The sequence below is a fragment of the Pristis pectinata genome, chromosome 35 (assembly GCF_009764475.1).
Source record: "Pristis pectinata isolate sPriPec2 chromosome 35, sPriPec2.1.pri, whole genome shotgun sequence".
NCBI lineage: Eukaryota > Metazoa > Chordata > Chondrichthyes > Rhinopristiformes > Pristidae > Pristis > Pristis pectinata.
The window spans coordinates 4,315,007-4,331,330 of NC_067439.1; the positions used below are offsets into that span (position 1 = coordinate 4,315,007).

Consider the following 16,324-nt stretch of genomic DNA (forward strand, 5'->3'; position numbering starts at 1 on the left):
CCTTAATATCACACTGCATTTAATCCTGAATTTTGTAAAAGGAAAGACTCATGCTTCAGTTACAACTGGTGTTTGCCTTCAGTTCCACCAGCCTCCCCTCCATGGACTCTGTCTTTACCTCTCACTGCCTTGGTGAAGCAGCCGGCATAATCAAAGACCCCACCCACCCGGGACATTCTCTCTTCTCTCCTCTTCCATCAGGTAGAAGATACAGGAGCCTGAGGGCACATACCACCAAGCTTAAGGACAGCTTCTACCCCACTGTGATAAGACTATTGAACGGTTCCCTTATACAATGAGATGGACTCTGACCTCACGATCTACCTTGTTGTGACCTTGCACCTTATTCCACTGCACTTTCTCTGTAGCTGTGACACTTTACTCTGTACTGTTATTGTTTTTACCTGTACTACATCAATGCACTCTGTACTAACTCAACGTAACTGCACTGTGTAATGAATTGACCTGTACGATCGGTTTGTAAGACAAGCTTTTCACTGTACCTTGGTACAAGTGACAATAATAAACCAATACCAATAGTGTCAGGGGACAGGCAGCACCGAGACTGTAACACATCTTCCAGGCTGACGCTCCAGTGCGGTATTGAAGGGAGTGCAGCACTGTCAGAGATGTCATGACTCACTGAGACATTCTTCCTTCTTTGACCCCCGCATTACATTGAGGAAGAGCAGGGGAGATCTTCCTAGGGTCCTGAGGCCAATATATTTCATTCATCATTTCTGAAAACAAATAATCTGATAATTGTCATTATTGCTGTTTGTGGGAGCTTGTTGTAAGCACATTGGCCATCGTAAAGGAAGCCTGAAAGTTGGTAACTTGATAAATTAGTTTACTATTGTTACGTGTACCGAGGTACAGTGAAAAACTTTGTTTTGCATGCCATCCATACAGATCATTTCATCACATCAGTGCATTGAGGTTATACAAGGGAAAAACAACAACAGTGTTACAGTTACAGAGAAAGTGCAGTGAAGGCAGACAATAAGGTGCAAGGCCATGACAAGGTAGATTGTGAGGTCAAGAGTCCATCTTATGGTACTAGTGGACCATTCAAGTCTTATAACAGTAGGATAGAAGCCGTCCTTGATCCTGGTGGTACGTGCTTTCAGACTTTTGTATCTTGGGAGGGGGGAGAAGAGAGAATGTCCGGGTGGGGGGGGGGGGTCTTTGCTTTACCAAGGCAGCGGGAAGCGTAAACCAGTTCTATCTTTATCTCAGGACAGAGTGGGAGTAATGTACCCAGGTCTTCTCAGGCTGGTGTTATTCAATCCCACACCAGTTTGTGCCATTACAATAAACAGTAAATGTTACCCATTAATTTAAGTTTACAGTCTCTGCAGGGAGTGCAGCACAGCGGCACAGCTAGTAGGGCCGCTACCTCACAGCTTCAAAAACCCAGGTTCGATCCTGACCTCAGGCGCTGTCTGTGTGTGGAGTCTGCACCTTCTCCCTGTGACCGCATGGGTTTCCCCAGGTGCTCCGTTTTCCTTCCACATCCCAAAGACCTGCGGGTTGGTAGGTTAATTGACGGCTTTTAATTTCCCCAAGTGTGTGGGTGAGGGGTAGAATCTGGGGGAGTTGGTGGGAATGTGGGGAGAAAAAGGATTGGTGTAAACTATGTGCTTGGTGGTCAGCATGGACTCTGAGCTGAACGGCCTGTTTCCCTGCTGTATGACTCCATGTACCTGATCTTGCTCAAGGCCTTTTAAGGTAACTGGAGTCACGACACACAAACTCTTTCATTGCCTATTACTTGAATACACAGGTATTTATACAGCAGACATTCTTCCGGCTGATGTGTTCAATTGTGGGAACTGATTCTAGATTAATTCTATTTTTTTTCCATGCAGTTTATTACCTGGAACATTCTTATCTGGGATTTACCAGCATCTTCCAGCTGATTGGCTATTACTGTGTGAGCCGGTAAGTATAACTGCTTTCCTGCACTCACTTTTAGTAAATTAAGACTAATTGAAAGTTAGGCCTCCCTCTAATGGTCACCAGTCCTCCAGGTTGGACCTGCCGTCTCCAGGAATTGATGATTAATCTGCAGACCACTTATTTAGCATCATTTAAGAAAAAAAAATCTTCTTAATCATTCTTGTGGAGGTTGGTTCCATAGCTGCTATTGAATCCGCTGTTCAAATGCTCCCTTCGTTACAGAGTGGGGGACAGTGCAAGTTATTGACAGGCATGTTGACCAAATAGGATGTCACACCCAAGCCTGATTTTGTTTCCAAAAATATAGTTTATGTGTAAAATTTGCTATTATACAACACCAGGCATTCATCTGTTATCTGCAACAAGCATATCAATGCACTTGCCAACAGTATCAGTTATTAATTCCCAATCATTCCATCAGCAATATGTTGGGCCCAGCCCTTCAGTGTCCAGTGACAGCAGGACCATAGACTATGGACATATGGACTATGGACATAGACTATGGTCCTTCCCCACAGAGACTTTGAGTTCACTTTCAGACATCTCCTTGCACTGGAAAGACCAGCAAGTTTCGGTCAGACCAGTGTTTGGGTTTTCACGAGCTGGTGACCTTGTGGCAGTGTGCATTCCCAGGAAAAGCCCATTGAGCACAGACCCCTGTGTGTGTTCTTATTCACTAGGGTAGGCAGAATTTGGGGAGATCTCCCTAAAACCCAAGCCAGGGCTGATGGAAGAGGGCACTTCACAGGGAGAATCAGCAACTCTCCTCCCTAAAACACTGCCAGTTGAAAATATCCACAACTAAGGATTGGTGGCTTTCAGCAAGAACAGAGACAAGTTATTCAGTTCCTCAATCCATTCAGTAAGATGGAAACTGACCACCTCTCACTTACATTCCTTTGTAACCCCATAACCCTTGGTTTGCCAAACGTCTACCAGCTTCACCCTCAGAGAGAGAGAATTCCAAAGATTTGTAACCCACATCAACTGTCCAATATTTCTGACCCTTTATGCTGAGACTCTCCCAGCCCTGGCTCTAGACTCACCAAGCAAAGGAAACAGTCAGCATCCAGCCTGAGAATTTTAAGTTTTTCCAATGATATCAACTCTTATTCTTCTACAAGGAATAAAAGCCTGCACTTTTCTTAGGTCAGATCTTCCATCCCAGGAATTGTTTTAGAGGACCTTTTTTTTCCCATGCACTTGTTCTGAAATTGGTAAATTGGTTTATTATTGTCACATGTACCGAGGAACAGTGAAAAACTTTGTTTTGCATGCCATCCACGCAGATCATTTCACTCGATCAGAGCAGCACCTAGTACTCCAAAGTGATGGTTCTCGAGTTACTGTAACGTTGCCCAATGTCAGGAAACGATTGAGGGCAGCACCTCACCCAGTGTCCACACAATAACTGATACACAATAACTGATGCACAATACCCAGGGAGGTCTTCATAGAACAGCGTAGACCTTCTTACGGTAAAGAACTAAAAAAAAACCACCGCCAAGGTTTGTACATTTTGTAATTTCAAAAACAGGAAACTCTAAAGTGAAATAAGGAACTCCTGTACTATTCATTGCATTGAGTGCCTGTGGTCCCTTTCTAATACAAGTACCTGTTCCTCTGCACAGGGATGTCCTACCCTCTCGCTTGCAACTACCACTTGCCATCTTATGCTCGACCTACAAGGAGGAACTGGAGGAGATCTCAGCACTTGGCATCAGTGAGTTCATCTGACCACACTTGCTTTACTTTCGTATTTAGTTTGTATGGCTTCCTTTATTCTGGGCCTGTTTCCTGGCCTGTGCTTCCTCTTTGTTGCTCTCACTTCAGCTCTGCTTTCTCTTGCTTGTGCGTTCAGTGTCGATCCTTGGTCCTCCCTCTCCGTCCCCCTCCCCACCCGCCGATGGCAATGGCACCTCACTGGTGTTCCACGGTCGGCAGATTCCCTCCTACACCACGGGCCGAGCTATCGGCGTGGACAGGGTGTGGCAAACCTCCTGCCCTTTGGAATTGTCCTGCATCATTGAATGCAAGGTTCAAAACCAGGGAGAACCTTTCATGGTTCAAATGCATTCAAATAAATTAAAAGCTGATTCACTAATAATTTAAATCATGCATACGCCTCTCCACAGAAGCACTTTCTCACCTGCATCCAAAATTATTCCTCCAAACCTTTTGGGGCAAGTGTCTGTGCTGCGGAGTGTCATCTTCCAAATGCAATGCCAAACCAAGCCCCACCTGTTCTCACAGGTGGGCACAATGAATCCCCTGGTGTTAGAGAAGGAGAGGGGAGTCTCTCCCCAGTGCCAAAGAGCTAATACTTAACCCTCCACCAACATCACTGACAAACTGCAGTTTTTATTACCGCATTACTTAGATAAAGGTACAGCATGTATTGGTATATTATTGTCACTTGTAGCGAGGTACAGTGAAAAACTTGTCTCGCATACCGATCGTACAGGTCAATACATTACACAGTGCAGTTACATTGAGTTAGTACAGAGTGCATTGAGGTAGTACAGGTAAAAACAATGACAATACAGAGTAAAGTGTCACAGCTACAGAGAGAGTGCAGTGCAATAAGGTGCAAGGACACAACAACCAGATCGTGAGGTCAGAGTCCATCTCATCGTATAAGGGAACCATTCAATAGCCTTATCACAGTGGGGTAGAAGCTGTCCTTAAGTCTGGTGGTACGTGCCCTCAGGCTCCTGTATCTTCTACGTGATTGAAGAGGAGAGAAGTGAGAATGACCCATGTGGGTGGGGTCTTTGATTATGCTGTCTGCTTTGCCAAGTCCATGGAGAGGAGGCTGGTTTCCATGATGCACTGGGCTGTGTCCACAACTCTGTAGTTTCTTGCGGTCCTGGGCAGAGCAGTTGCCGTACCAAGCCGTGATACATCCAGATAGGATGCTTTCTATGGTGCATCGATAAAAGTTGATAAGTGTCAAAGGGGACAAACCAAATTTCTTTAGCCTCTTGAGGAAGTAGAGGCACTGGTGAGCTTTCTTGGCCATGGCACCTACGTGATTTGACCAGGGCACTTGCAGTATTGTGTACAGTTTTGGTCACCCTGTTATGGGAAAGACATCATTAAACTGGAGAGAGCGCAGAGGAGATTTATGGGGATGTTGCCAGGACTCGAGGGCATGAGTTATAAGGAGAGGTTGGCCAGGCTAGGTCTTTATTCCTTGGATGGTAGGAGACTGAGGGATATTATAGAGGTGTATAAAATCATAAGGGGCATAGATAGGGTGAACACACAGCCTTTTCCCCAGGGAAGGGGAACTAAAGGCTAGAGGGCATAGGTTTGAGGTGAGAGGGGAAAGATTTAACAGGGACCTGAGGGGCAACTTCGTCGCATATATAGTGTGTATATGGAACGAGCTGCCAGAGGAAGTGGTTGAGGCGGATACAATAACAATATTTAAAAGACATTTAGATAAGTACGTGGATAGGAGGGGTTTAGAGGGATATGGGCCAAACGCAGGTGAATGGGACTAGCTTTGTGGGCACCATGGTTGGCATGGACGAGTTGGGCCAAAGGGCCTGTTTCAATGACTCCACAGCACAGGAACAGGCCCTTCGGCCCACCATGTCTGTGCTGACCATGATGTCAATGCATCTGCCTCCATGTAACCGGTGTCCCTCCATTCCCCGCCACATTGCTGTTTGTGGGAGCTTGCTGTGAGCACATTGGCAGTCGTGTTTCTTACATTTCGACAGCGACGGCACTCAAAACTGCTTGGGGATGTTGCTATAGAGTTTGGGAGTAGCTGAGGTAGAACTAAAAATGGAAACTGCTGAAAACGCTCAGCAGGTCAGGCAGCATCAGTGGAGAATGAAAATCAACATTTCAGATCCCTTCATCAGAACCAGAATCCCAACCTACAAGTGTTACCAGAATTTTCTGTCTTTAGGAGACACAGAGACAGCAGATGTTGGAATCTGGAGCAACAATATTCTGCTGGAGGAACTCAGCGGGTCGAGCAAGCTGTACTTTCTGTTTTTTATTTTGGATTTCCAACATCTGTAGTTTCTTGAATTTTGTTTGCTGGTTTAGAAAGAGTGGATGAAGGGGAGATGTTCCCACTAGTGGAGTTCAAGGAGAAGGGGGACACTGATTTAAAGCTCTGGGCAGAAGATGTGTGAAGCAGAAACCCTTTTACTCAGAAGGTAGTCACAGTCTGGGATTGAGTGCCAGCCAAAGGGAGTGGGATTGGCAGATCGAAGAACGGGAGAGAGTGGGGATGGAAAAGGGATGGACAGGATTGCTCCACTGGGAGAGGCCAAATAGAATGGGCCAAATGGCTTCCTTTAGTGCCACAATAATAGGAGCAGGAGGAGGCCATTCAGCCCCTCAAGCCTATTCCACCATTCAAAGACGTCATGGCTGATTTTTTTTGTACCTCAGCACCATTTCCTGCACTAATCCCACATCCCTTGGTTCTCCTTAATATCTAAAATCAAAGGATGGTGCAGCCGGTAGAGCCGCTGCCTCACAGCACCAGGGATCCGGGTTCAATCCCGATCTCAGGCGCTGTCTGTGTGGAGTTTGCACGTTCTCCCTGTGACCGTGTGGGTTTCCTCCGGGTGCTCCGGTTTCCTCCCATATCCTGGCATGGGTTGGCAGCTTAATTGGCCACTGTAATTTGCCCCCAGTGTGTGGGTGAGGGGTAGATTGATGGGAATTTGAGGAGAATTTAAATAAAATGGGATTAATGTAGGATCAGTGTAAATGGATGTTCAGCACAGACTCAATGGGTCGAAGGGCCTGTCTCCATGCTGCATCTCTCTGAGTGTCTAACACTTCCAGCTCTATTTTAGCAGTAGCACCATTAAACATAGAACAGTGCAGCACAGGAACAGGCCCTTCGGCCCACAATGTCTGTGCCAAACACAATGCCGACTTAAACTAAATCTCTTCTGCCTTCACGTGATCCACATCCCTCCATTTCCTGCATATTCATGTGTCTATCGAACCACCTCTTAAACACCACTATCGTATCTGCTTCCACCACCACCCCTGGCAGCCTGTTCCAGGCACCCACAACTCTCTCTGTGTAAAAATACTTGCGCCACACATCTCCTTTAAACTTTCCCCTCTCACCTTAAATGCACAGCCTCTAGTACATGACATTTCTACCCTGGGAAAAAGATTCTGTCTACCCTATCTATGCCTCTCATAATCTTATAGACCTCTATCAGGTCTCCCCTCAGCCTCCGACACTCCAGAAAAAAACAACCCAAGTTTGTTCAACCTCTCCTTATAGCTCAGACCCTCTAATCGAGGCAGCATTCTGTTGAACCTCTTCTGCACCCTCTCCACATCCTTCCTGCAATGGGGTGACCAGAACTGCACACAATACTCCAAGTGCAGCCTAACAGAGCTTTATACAGCTGCAACATGACTTCCTGACTCTTGTACTCAGTGCCCCGACCAATGTTAATCTCTCCCTTGTTTCCATTCAGTGTTCTGGGATCTGCCATTGAACCAAAAGCAAGATGCGTCCTGCCAGGAAACGACAGGGGATGCCATGGAGGTGAATCCGACCACCCCCACCGCAGAGCTCCTGAGGGAGCAGCACCTCCCGATGTGTTCGATCCAGGTTACTGGAGAAAACGGGGCACTATTCTTCATCAACCCCCTCTTCCTGAAGGAGCACGGTGATAGCTGGCTGGAGCCAGCACCCACGTGCACCTTCAGACACTCCCGCTTGGCCACCAAGTGCAGGAAGCGCTCTGTGGGACGCACAGGGAATCCCACTGCCCCTCAAAAGCACCAGGAGATCCTCGGGCGAAATGACAGCGAGAAGTCGGATTCGGGGAAGAGTGTAGAAGAAGAGGAGATATTTAAAGGTAAGCAGCTCTTTCCATTTCTCTTTAAAGATGTTGCACAGTTAGGAGCAGGAGGAGGGGACTCAGCCCCTTGATTCTGTTCAATGATATGGTCACTCCATTGATGCTCCACCTCCCTTGGAACATCTGGCTGTTGGGATGTGAACCCACAACTTTCTTCAGGCAAGAGGGCAGCATTGGGGAGGGTGACTTAAGCAAGTCAAGTTGAGTTTATTGTCATGTGCACCAGTACGGTGAGGTACAGGTACAATGAAAAACTTCCTTGCAGCAGCATCACAGGCACAGGTACAGACAACACACAGACCATAAATTATCCAAGATAGTGAAGAAAAAAGGACTGTGCAAAGCAAGACATTAGTGCAAACAAAGACACAATCAGAGACAAGTCCATAAACCAAGAAGTGGTTTGTAAAGTTCTGTTGCTGACGTAGGGTTAGGGTTGCACAGGTTGGTTCAAAACCTGATAGTTGTAGGAAAGTAGCTGTTCCTGAACCTGGTGGTGTGGGACCTTGTTTCAGAGTCAGAGCAGTGGTTGAGTTTGTGGATTTAACTCTTTCTGTGGTGTTCAGGTCCAACTTCCGATACACATGGCCTGTAATGTTCCCCCTGCTCCAGAAACTTACCCAGTCTACAGAAGCTGCACAGTATTACCCGCCATGTTTGGTTACTGGGACCTGCCGGACACGTCCCAACTCTTCCTGAACCTTTATCGCAGGAGCTACCATTGGTTGCTACTGGCCGCAGGCAAGGAAGATGGCTCGTCGCCAAGGTTCAGGTGACAGGGCTATGTGGGTCAGCCTCAAGATGGTCTGTTTGTCCCTGCCTGGAATCCAGGTGCCCAGATCTTTGCAGGTGAACCTCTTTCCTCCCTCTGAGTGGATGTAACCTGGGTCCTGGTGCATGTCTGGTGAAGGGGCTTCCATGGGAGAGATGGACAGTGCTGGCCAAATGGCTACCAACTAAGCTGGGACACTTGTCCAGTTGGAGATACAAGAGAGACGGCAGATGCTAGAAATCTGGAGCAACGTGCAAAAAATGCTCGAGGAACTCAGCAAGTCAGGCAGCATCTACGAAGGGTCTCAACCCGAAACATCGACTGTTCATTTCCCTTCACAGATGCTATCTGATCTGCTGAGTTCCTCCAGCACTTTTTGTGTGTTCCCCTCACCCAGTTGATGTTTTAATGTAAATTTCGTCTTCATAGCACAGACACAAGATGGTTGGCCCCTCTGCAATGGTTTCTTCCCCCTCCCCCCATTCCTCCCCCCCCCCCTCACCCCCAGAATCTGAGAGAGACACAGCAGGAAACAGGCCCTTTGGCCCACCACAAGAACATTAGAAAGAGGAACAGGAGAAGGCCAATCGGCCCATCGAGCCTGCTTCACCAGTCAGTAAGATCACGGTTGATCTGGTTGTGGACATGCCAACCACCCATTTGAACAAAACCTACATCACTCCCACGTACTTTGACTGCATCTCCATTTCTCTCTCTTGAATGTTTATCCAGCTTCCCCTTAGGTGTGTCACTGCTGGTTCCCCCCCTCCAACCCTGTGGGCGAGAGTTCCCCATTCTCCCCGCTCTCCAAATTGCCGGCTGCACTCGTTAGCAACTGCCTTTTACTTCCAGCTCCCCACCCCACCCCACCCAAGGTGGGATCCCCTAGAACATGTGGCCGCCCCTTTGAACCCGTCCGCCGCCCCATCATCACACTTGGTTGCCTTAACCCTCTCTGTCTCCGCCGTTCCTCCTCAGCCCAGAGCCCGGAGCCACCGTCGACGGCGCAGAAGAGAAAGACCTTCATCCGGAGGGCTGCCTGGAGCTGGGGCGACACTCCCGAGGCCGACTCCATGGAGGTGAAGGAGGAGGCGACGAGCCCCCGGGCCGGGGGGAAAGGAGGGGCGGGGCGGGAGAGCAGCACCCTCCCGCCCTACTACCGAGCCTCCTGGATGGAGGGCGGAGGGTTGAGGTGCCCCACCTCCCTCCGCAAGTCGCACTCGGAGACCTCGCTGCTGGCCTGCGACAGCCCCATGCTGCCGCCCATCTCGGAGATGGACTCCCTGTCCATCAGCAGCGTGGAGGACGAGGCGGGGACTTCCACCACACCCCAGAAGCATCGGCACAAGCGTCAGTCCAACGCCCTGACGGACAAGGTGAGGAACCGGCTGTCGGCTGTCAGCCACGCCTTCACGGGGCTGGTCTCCGCCGACCGCAGGATCAGGAACAAGATTGAGGAGCTGGGGCAGAACAAGGGCTGCTACTTCGGCAGCCTGGTCCAAGGCTTTGTCTCCTACACGGTCAAGAGCAGGGACAAGCACACGAGCAGCACCGAGATGTTGCAGGGCATCCAACAGATGATCACCAACCTCCGCAACTACCTGACGCAGAGCTCCGAGCTCACCCACATTCTGGACACGTGTGACCACGAGGAGTGTGACACAGGTAAAAAGCGCTGCGCCCCGTTCACTGCTCGCCCAACGTGGCTCTGCACCTCACATCCTCGCTGGCCCTCGTTCCCCTCCATCCTTCACTGTCCCCCTCTGGCCCTCCACACCCCCCCACAAACCCCTTCCCATCTTTGACCCCCCCCCCCCAACTTTGTGACCCCCCTCCCCGTCTCTGTGACCCCCCTCCTAGTGACCCCACTCCCTTGTGACACCCCCCGTTCCCCCCCATCTCTGACCCCTCCCATCTCTGTGACCTCCCCATCTCTGACCCCCACTCTCCCCATCTCTGTGACCCCCCCCCCCTCTGGTCCCCCACACTCCTCCAGCCCCCCACACCCCTCCCTGTCTCTGTGACCGTCCTCTGGCCCCCCACTCCCCTCCCCATTTCTGTGACACCGCTCCTACCCCCACACCCCATCTCTATGACCCACTTCAGCCCATATACCTCCCAATCCTTGTAACCCCTCCCTATCCCTGTAACCCCCTCCACCCCTCCCTATCGCTGTAACCCCCTCCACCCCTCCCTATCGCTGTAACCCCTTCCAGCCCCTACATTCCCTCCGATCTTGTTAACTACCTCCAGCCCATACATACACCTCTCCTATATCCATAACCACCCCTACACATCCTCCCTATTTCTGAAACCACCCCCATCCCCCACACCTTTCCCTCTTCGTATGGCCCTTTCACTTCCTATCCCTGCAACCCCTCTGTCCCCTACACCCCTGCCTATCCCTGCAACCCCTCTGTCCCCTACACCCCTGCCTATCCCTGCAACCCCATCAGGATCCTACAACCTCCCTAACCCTGTAAACCTCTGTTGCCCCTACACCCCACCCTACCTCTATAACCCCCTGCGGCCCCTTCATCCCTCCCTCTCTCTGTAACCCCCTCTGGCCCTGACACCCCTTCCTATTTTGATAACCCTCTCCCAGCCCCATTCTATCCCTGTAACCTCCTCCAGCCCCTATACCTCATCCCTATCTCTGTAACCCCCTACACCCCTCCCCATCTCTTTAAACCCTCTACAACCCTTTATCAATGTACAAGGGTGTGTATAGGTGGGGGGAAGGAGACTGAGGGACAGACTCCAATAATCATTAAAATTAAGAACGTGTGTGTATGTGAATATGTGTAGAATATTTGTGAGCTGGTCATAGCCTCTAGAATTGGCCGTGTGTAAGCTCCTGTGCACACCATGTCTGTCCCTCCAGTTCCAGCCTTTCACTTCTCCCCACATTTAATCACTCCACCACTGGCAGCCAGTTCCCTGACCTCTGAGATCCTTCCCTAACCATCTCCAAACCCCACGTGATCGAACCATTGGCTCTCACCTCACAAGAACACAAGGGAGTGGGAGTAGGCTCCTCAAGCCTGTCCCATCATTCAATATGATCATGGCTGTTCTACGCTGGCCTCAACTCTTCTGTGCCAGTTCCCCATAACCCTCACCTTTCAATTCTATCTCCACCTTAAATATATCGAATGATCTGGGCTCCTCCGCCCTCAGAGGAAGAGAATTCCAGAGATTCACTGCCCTCTGAGAGAAGAAATTTCAATGCACCTCAGTTTTAAATGCATGGCCCCTCACCTTGTAGCTGTGTCCCCCTGTTCATGACTCTTCCACTGGCGAAAACATCTCAACGTCTACCCTGTCAAGTCCCCTGAGGATCTGATGTCCTGATGAAGGGTCTCAGCCCAAAATATCGACTGTTCATTTCCCTCCATAGATGCTGCCTGCTGAGTTCCTCTAGCACTTTGTGTTCAAGGGTCCAGATTTCCAGCATCTGCCGTCTCCCCTGAGGATCTTGTATGTTTGAATAAGGTCTCCCCTCATTCTTCTGAACTCCAAGGAATACAGATCCAAACTGTCCAGCCTCTCACGATAGGACAACCCTCTCTTCCCTGAAATTAGCCTGGTGACTCTCCTTTGGACTGCCTCCAATGCCAGTACACCCTTGTGCACAGTATTCCAGGTGTGGCCTCACCAACACCCTGTACAACTGCAACAAAACCTCCCTGTTCTTAAACTCCATCCCCTTTGCAATAAAGGCGAACATCTTCTCCTTGCTGGAAGATTCATTTGCTCAAGATCCTGTGAGAAGCTGTGGGACGTTTCACAATGTTAGAATTTACAGCACAGCAATAGGCCATTCAGCCCTTCATCCATGCTGAGGTTTCAGGTCCATTCAAGCCTCCTGTCTTCTGCCTAACTGTCGGCACAGTGGTGTAGCTAGTAGTGCTGCTGTCTCATGGTGTAGAGACCTGGGTTCGATCCTGACCTCCAGCACTGTCTGTGTGGAGTTTGGACATTCTCCCTGTGACTGCGTGGCATTCCTCCGGGTGCTCCAGTTTCCTCCCATGTCCCAAAGATGTGCTGGAAGATTAACTGGCTAATATAAATTGCCACTGGTGTGATTGGTAATTTACCATTGTCACATGTACCAAGATACAGTGAAAATCCTTGTTTTGCGTGCCATCCATACAGATCATTTCAAGTATAAGTACATCGAGGTAGTACAAGGGAAAAGCAATAACAGAATGCAGAATAATTTGTTACAGTTACAGAGAAAGTACAGCGCGGGTAGACAATGGGGTGCAAGAGCCACAACAAGGTAGGAGTTCATCTTTATCGTACAAGAGGTCCTTTCAAGAGTCTTATAACAGCAGGATAGAAGCTGTCCTTGAGCCCGGTGGTGTGTGCTTTCAGGCTTTTGTATCTTCTGCCTGATGGAAGGGGGAAGAAGAGAGAATGTCCAGGGCGGGAGAGGGCTTTATTTGTGTTGGCTGCTTTCCTGAGGCAGCAGGAAGTGTAGACAGAGTCAATGGAGGGGAGGCTGGTTTTCATGATGGACTGGGCTGTGTCTACAACTCTCTGCAATTTCTTGCAGTCTTGGGCAGAGCGGTTGCCGTACCAAGCCGTGATGCATCTGGATAGGATGTTTGCTGTGGTGCAATAATAAAAATTGGAGAGGGTCAAGGTTGAGTTTATTGTCATATGCACAAGTCCATGTGTGCACAGGTGCAATGAAAAACTTACTCGCAGCAGCATCACAGGCACAGAGCAATGATGGCATGCCAAATTTCATTTGCCTTCTGAGGAAGTAGAGGCACTGGTGTGCTTTCTTGGCCATAGCGTCTACGTGGTTGGACCAGGACAAGCTATTGGTGATGTTTACATCAGGGGAATGGAGGAATTAATGGACATGTGAGGGAGAGCAGTGTAGACTTGATGGGCCAAATCGCCGCCTCTATATCAAAAGAAAATATGAGAATATTAAAAAATATGAGAACATTTACCTAACAATACCCTTCTTCCTTCTGCTTAATCCTGCTTCCCCTTAAATATGTGTTCTCTTTCCCTCAAACACTCCCCGTGGGACTAAGTTCCACATTCTCAAAGTTTTGTGGGGAAGAAATTTTCTTCCGAATTCCCTGTGAGATTTTGTACAAAAACATTGATGGTCTTGACTTGTGCATTTATAAAGCGCCTTGGATGTAACAAGGCAGCACAAGGCTTCTTCACAGCCAGAACCTGTTAAACTGTAACTTGGAGCTACCTGTGGAGATATTGGGATGGGTGAGCAAACATTTGGTCAAAGAGAGAGGTTTTAAGGAGGCGCAGAAAGGTTGAGGGAGGAGATTCCAGAGCTCGAGTCGAGTTTATTGTCATGTCCACAAGTACGGTGTGGTACAGGTGCAATGAAAAACCTGCTTGTAGCAGGATCATGGGCACTTAGATACAGATTATAAACTCTACATAAATTATTCAAGACAGTGAAGAGAGAGGAAAAAAACTGTGCAAAAATAAGACCTCAGTGCAGACAAAAACACAATCAGAAACAAGTCCATGGTAGTGCAAGAGGTCATCTGAAGTCTTCCGTTGCTGAGGTGGGGTTAGGGTTGTGCAGGTCAGTTTAAGAACCCGATGGTTGTAGGAAAGTAGCTGTTCCTGAACCTGGTGGTGTGGGACAAGGCTTCTGTACCTCCTGCCCGATGCTAGCAGTGAGAAGAGGGCATGACCCAGATGGTGGGGAATCCTTGATGGTAGATACTGCCTTCTTGAGGCAGCGCCTCATGTAGGTACTTTCAGGGCCCAGGCAGCTGATGGTAGAGTGATGGACATCAGGGAAGTGAAAGAGAGGAGAGGTGTTGGAGATTGCAAGGCAAGAATGACTTCAGGAACAACTCTTTGGTCTTGAAACTTTGGGATACCAAAGAAACTACAATATTGCAAATTCTTTCTCAATGGTTTCCCAGCTACTGGCTCTAAAAATTCCCGACATTCTCCCCCCCAACTTTCACACCCATCCTAGTCCCAACTGTTGCTCATTCATTTGCCTTGAGCACACACAAAGACAAGACCTCCACAAACAGACCACGGGGTCCAAGGTTCCTAGGCCTCCTCGCTTAAGTAAATGCATTAGAAGCAGTAGCTCCTGAGGTTGAAAAAAGTGCTACAAAAATGCAGGACTTTCCTACTAGGGGTGACTGCATTCCCAGAGCAATTATTTATTTACTCCTGACCTCTACCACCTAGAAGGGCAAGTGCAGCAGGGGAACACCACCACCTGCAGGTTCCCCTCCAAGTCTCACACTGCCTAGACCTGGAAATGTGTCACGGTTTCCCTCCTCATTGCTCAGCCTGTTCTGGAATTCCCTTCCCACATCACTCTAGGAGCCTCTTCACCACACAAACGTCTGTGGTTCAAGGAGGCGACTCAACCCCACCTTAGAATCATAGAACCATAGAACAGTACAGCACAATACAGGCCCTTCGGCCCACAATGTTGTGCTGACCTTTAAACCTCGCCTAAGACTATCTAACCCCTTCTTCCCACATATCCCTCTATTTTAAATTCCTCCATATGCTTATCTAGCAATCTCTTGAATTTGACCAATGTACCTGCCTCCACCACCACCCCAGGCAGCGCATTCCATGCCCCAACCACTCTCTGAGTAAAAAACCTTCCTCTGATATCTCCCTTGAACTTCCCACCTATTACTTTAAAGCCATGCCCTCTTGTATTGGGCATTGGTGCCCTGGGAAAGAGGCGCTGGCTGTCTACTCTATCTATTCCTCTTAATATTTTGTACACCTCTATCATGTCTCCTCTCATCTTCCTCCTCTCCAAAGAGTAAAGCCCTAGCTCCCTTAGTCTCTCCTCAAACCTTCTCAAGGCCAATCAGGAATGGGCAGTAACTACTGGCCTTTCTAATAATCTCTACATCCCATAAATGAACAATCATAAATGAAAATCAAAAAAACTGCAGATGCTGCAAATCCAAAATAAAAACAGAAAATACTGGAAAAACTCAGCAGGTCAGGCAGTGTGTGCAAAGATGGAGAAAGTCAACATTTCAGGTCCGGGACCCTTTGTTGGAATGGCAATGATGGTGTCCAGGTGAAGGGTCTCAACCTGAAACAGTGACTGCCCACTTCCTTCCACAGCTGCTGCCTGACCCGCTGAGTTCCTCCAGCGCTATGTGTGCTGTTGAAAAAAAAGAACAAGTTAGTTTTCTGTAGGAGCGAAGGTTGGGGAGAGATGGGTAAACAGAGGAAATACATCTGACAGGGTGAGACCAAATGGGTTAATGGGTGTGGTTGCAAAGACGTGATGCTGCTTCATCTGTGTAATGTGTAGTTAATGGCAAGGTTGTGCGAGGTACCCAGCAGGACAGACTATACACAGAATGAGAAAGACTGAGCCAAAATGATGCCCAGCAGAAGCGACCAGTTCTGATACTGACAGAAAGAAAGAGTGAGTTATTTAAATCTGGAGAAGTTAATGCTGTAACATAATAACACTTGGGGTGATGAATTTTACAGTGAACAAGTAAATCAACTTCTGTGTAGTTCTAGCCTTCCTTTCTCGAAACACTTTTCGGGGAAGTCATATGACCAGTAAAAGCCAGAGTGGTGTTGACACAGCTCGATATGTGTATTCAGGCCTGGATCTAAGTCACTCGCTATCGATGAGCTTCTTTAGCCACAGGAACCTGTGGTTTCCCTGAAGTCATGTCAGCACGCAGACAGATATATTCATCGCCTT

The 16,324-nt window shown here is 48.6% G+C and overlaps 1 protein-coding gene across 1 annotated transcript in view; it reads left to right on the forward strand.

Annotated features, from left to right (window-relative positions):
- The window catches only part of LOC127586387 (ras and Rab interactor 3-like), a 48,845-nt gene that overhangs the window by 16,034 nt on the left and 16,487 nt on the right, over positions 1 to 16,324 (forward strand). The window contains exons 4-7 of the mRNA XM_052044311.1: positions 1,872 to 1,944; positions 3,594 to 3,685; positions 7,440 to 7,826; positions 9,580 to 10,266. Of these exons, the coding sequence (XP_051900271.1) occupies positions 1,872 to 1,944; positions 3,594 to 3,685; positions 7,440 to 7,826; positions 9,580 to 10,266 (1,239 nt within the window). The remainder of the gene's footprint in view (positions 1 to 1,871; positions 1,945 to 3,593; positions 3,686 to 7,439; positions 7,827 to 9,579; positions 10,267 to 16,324) is intronic.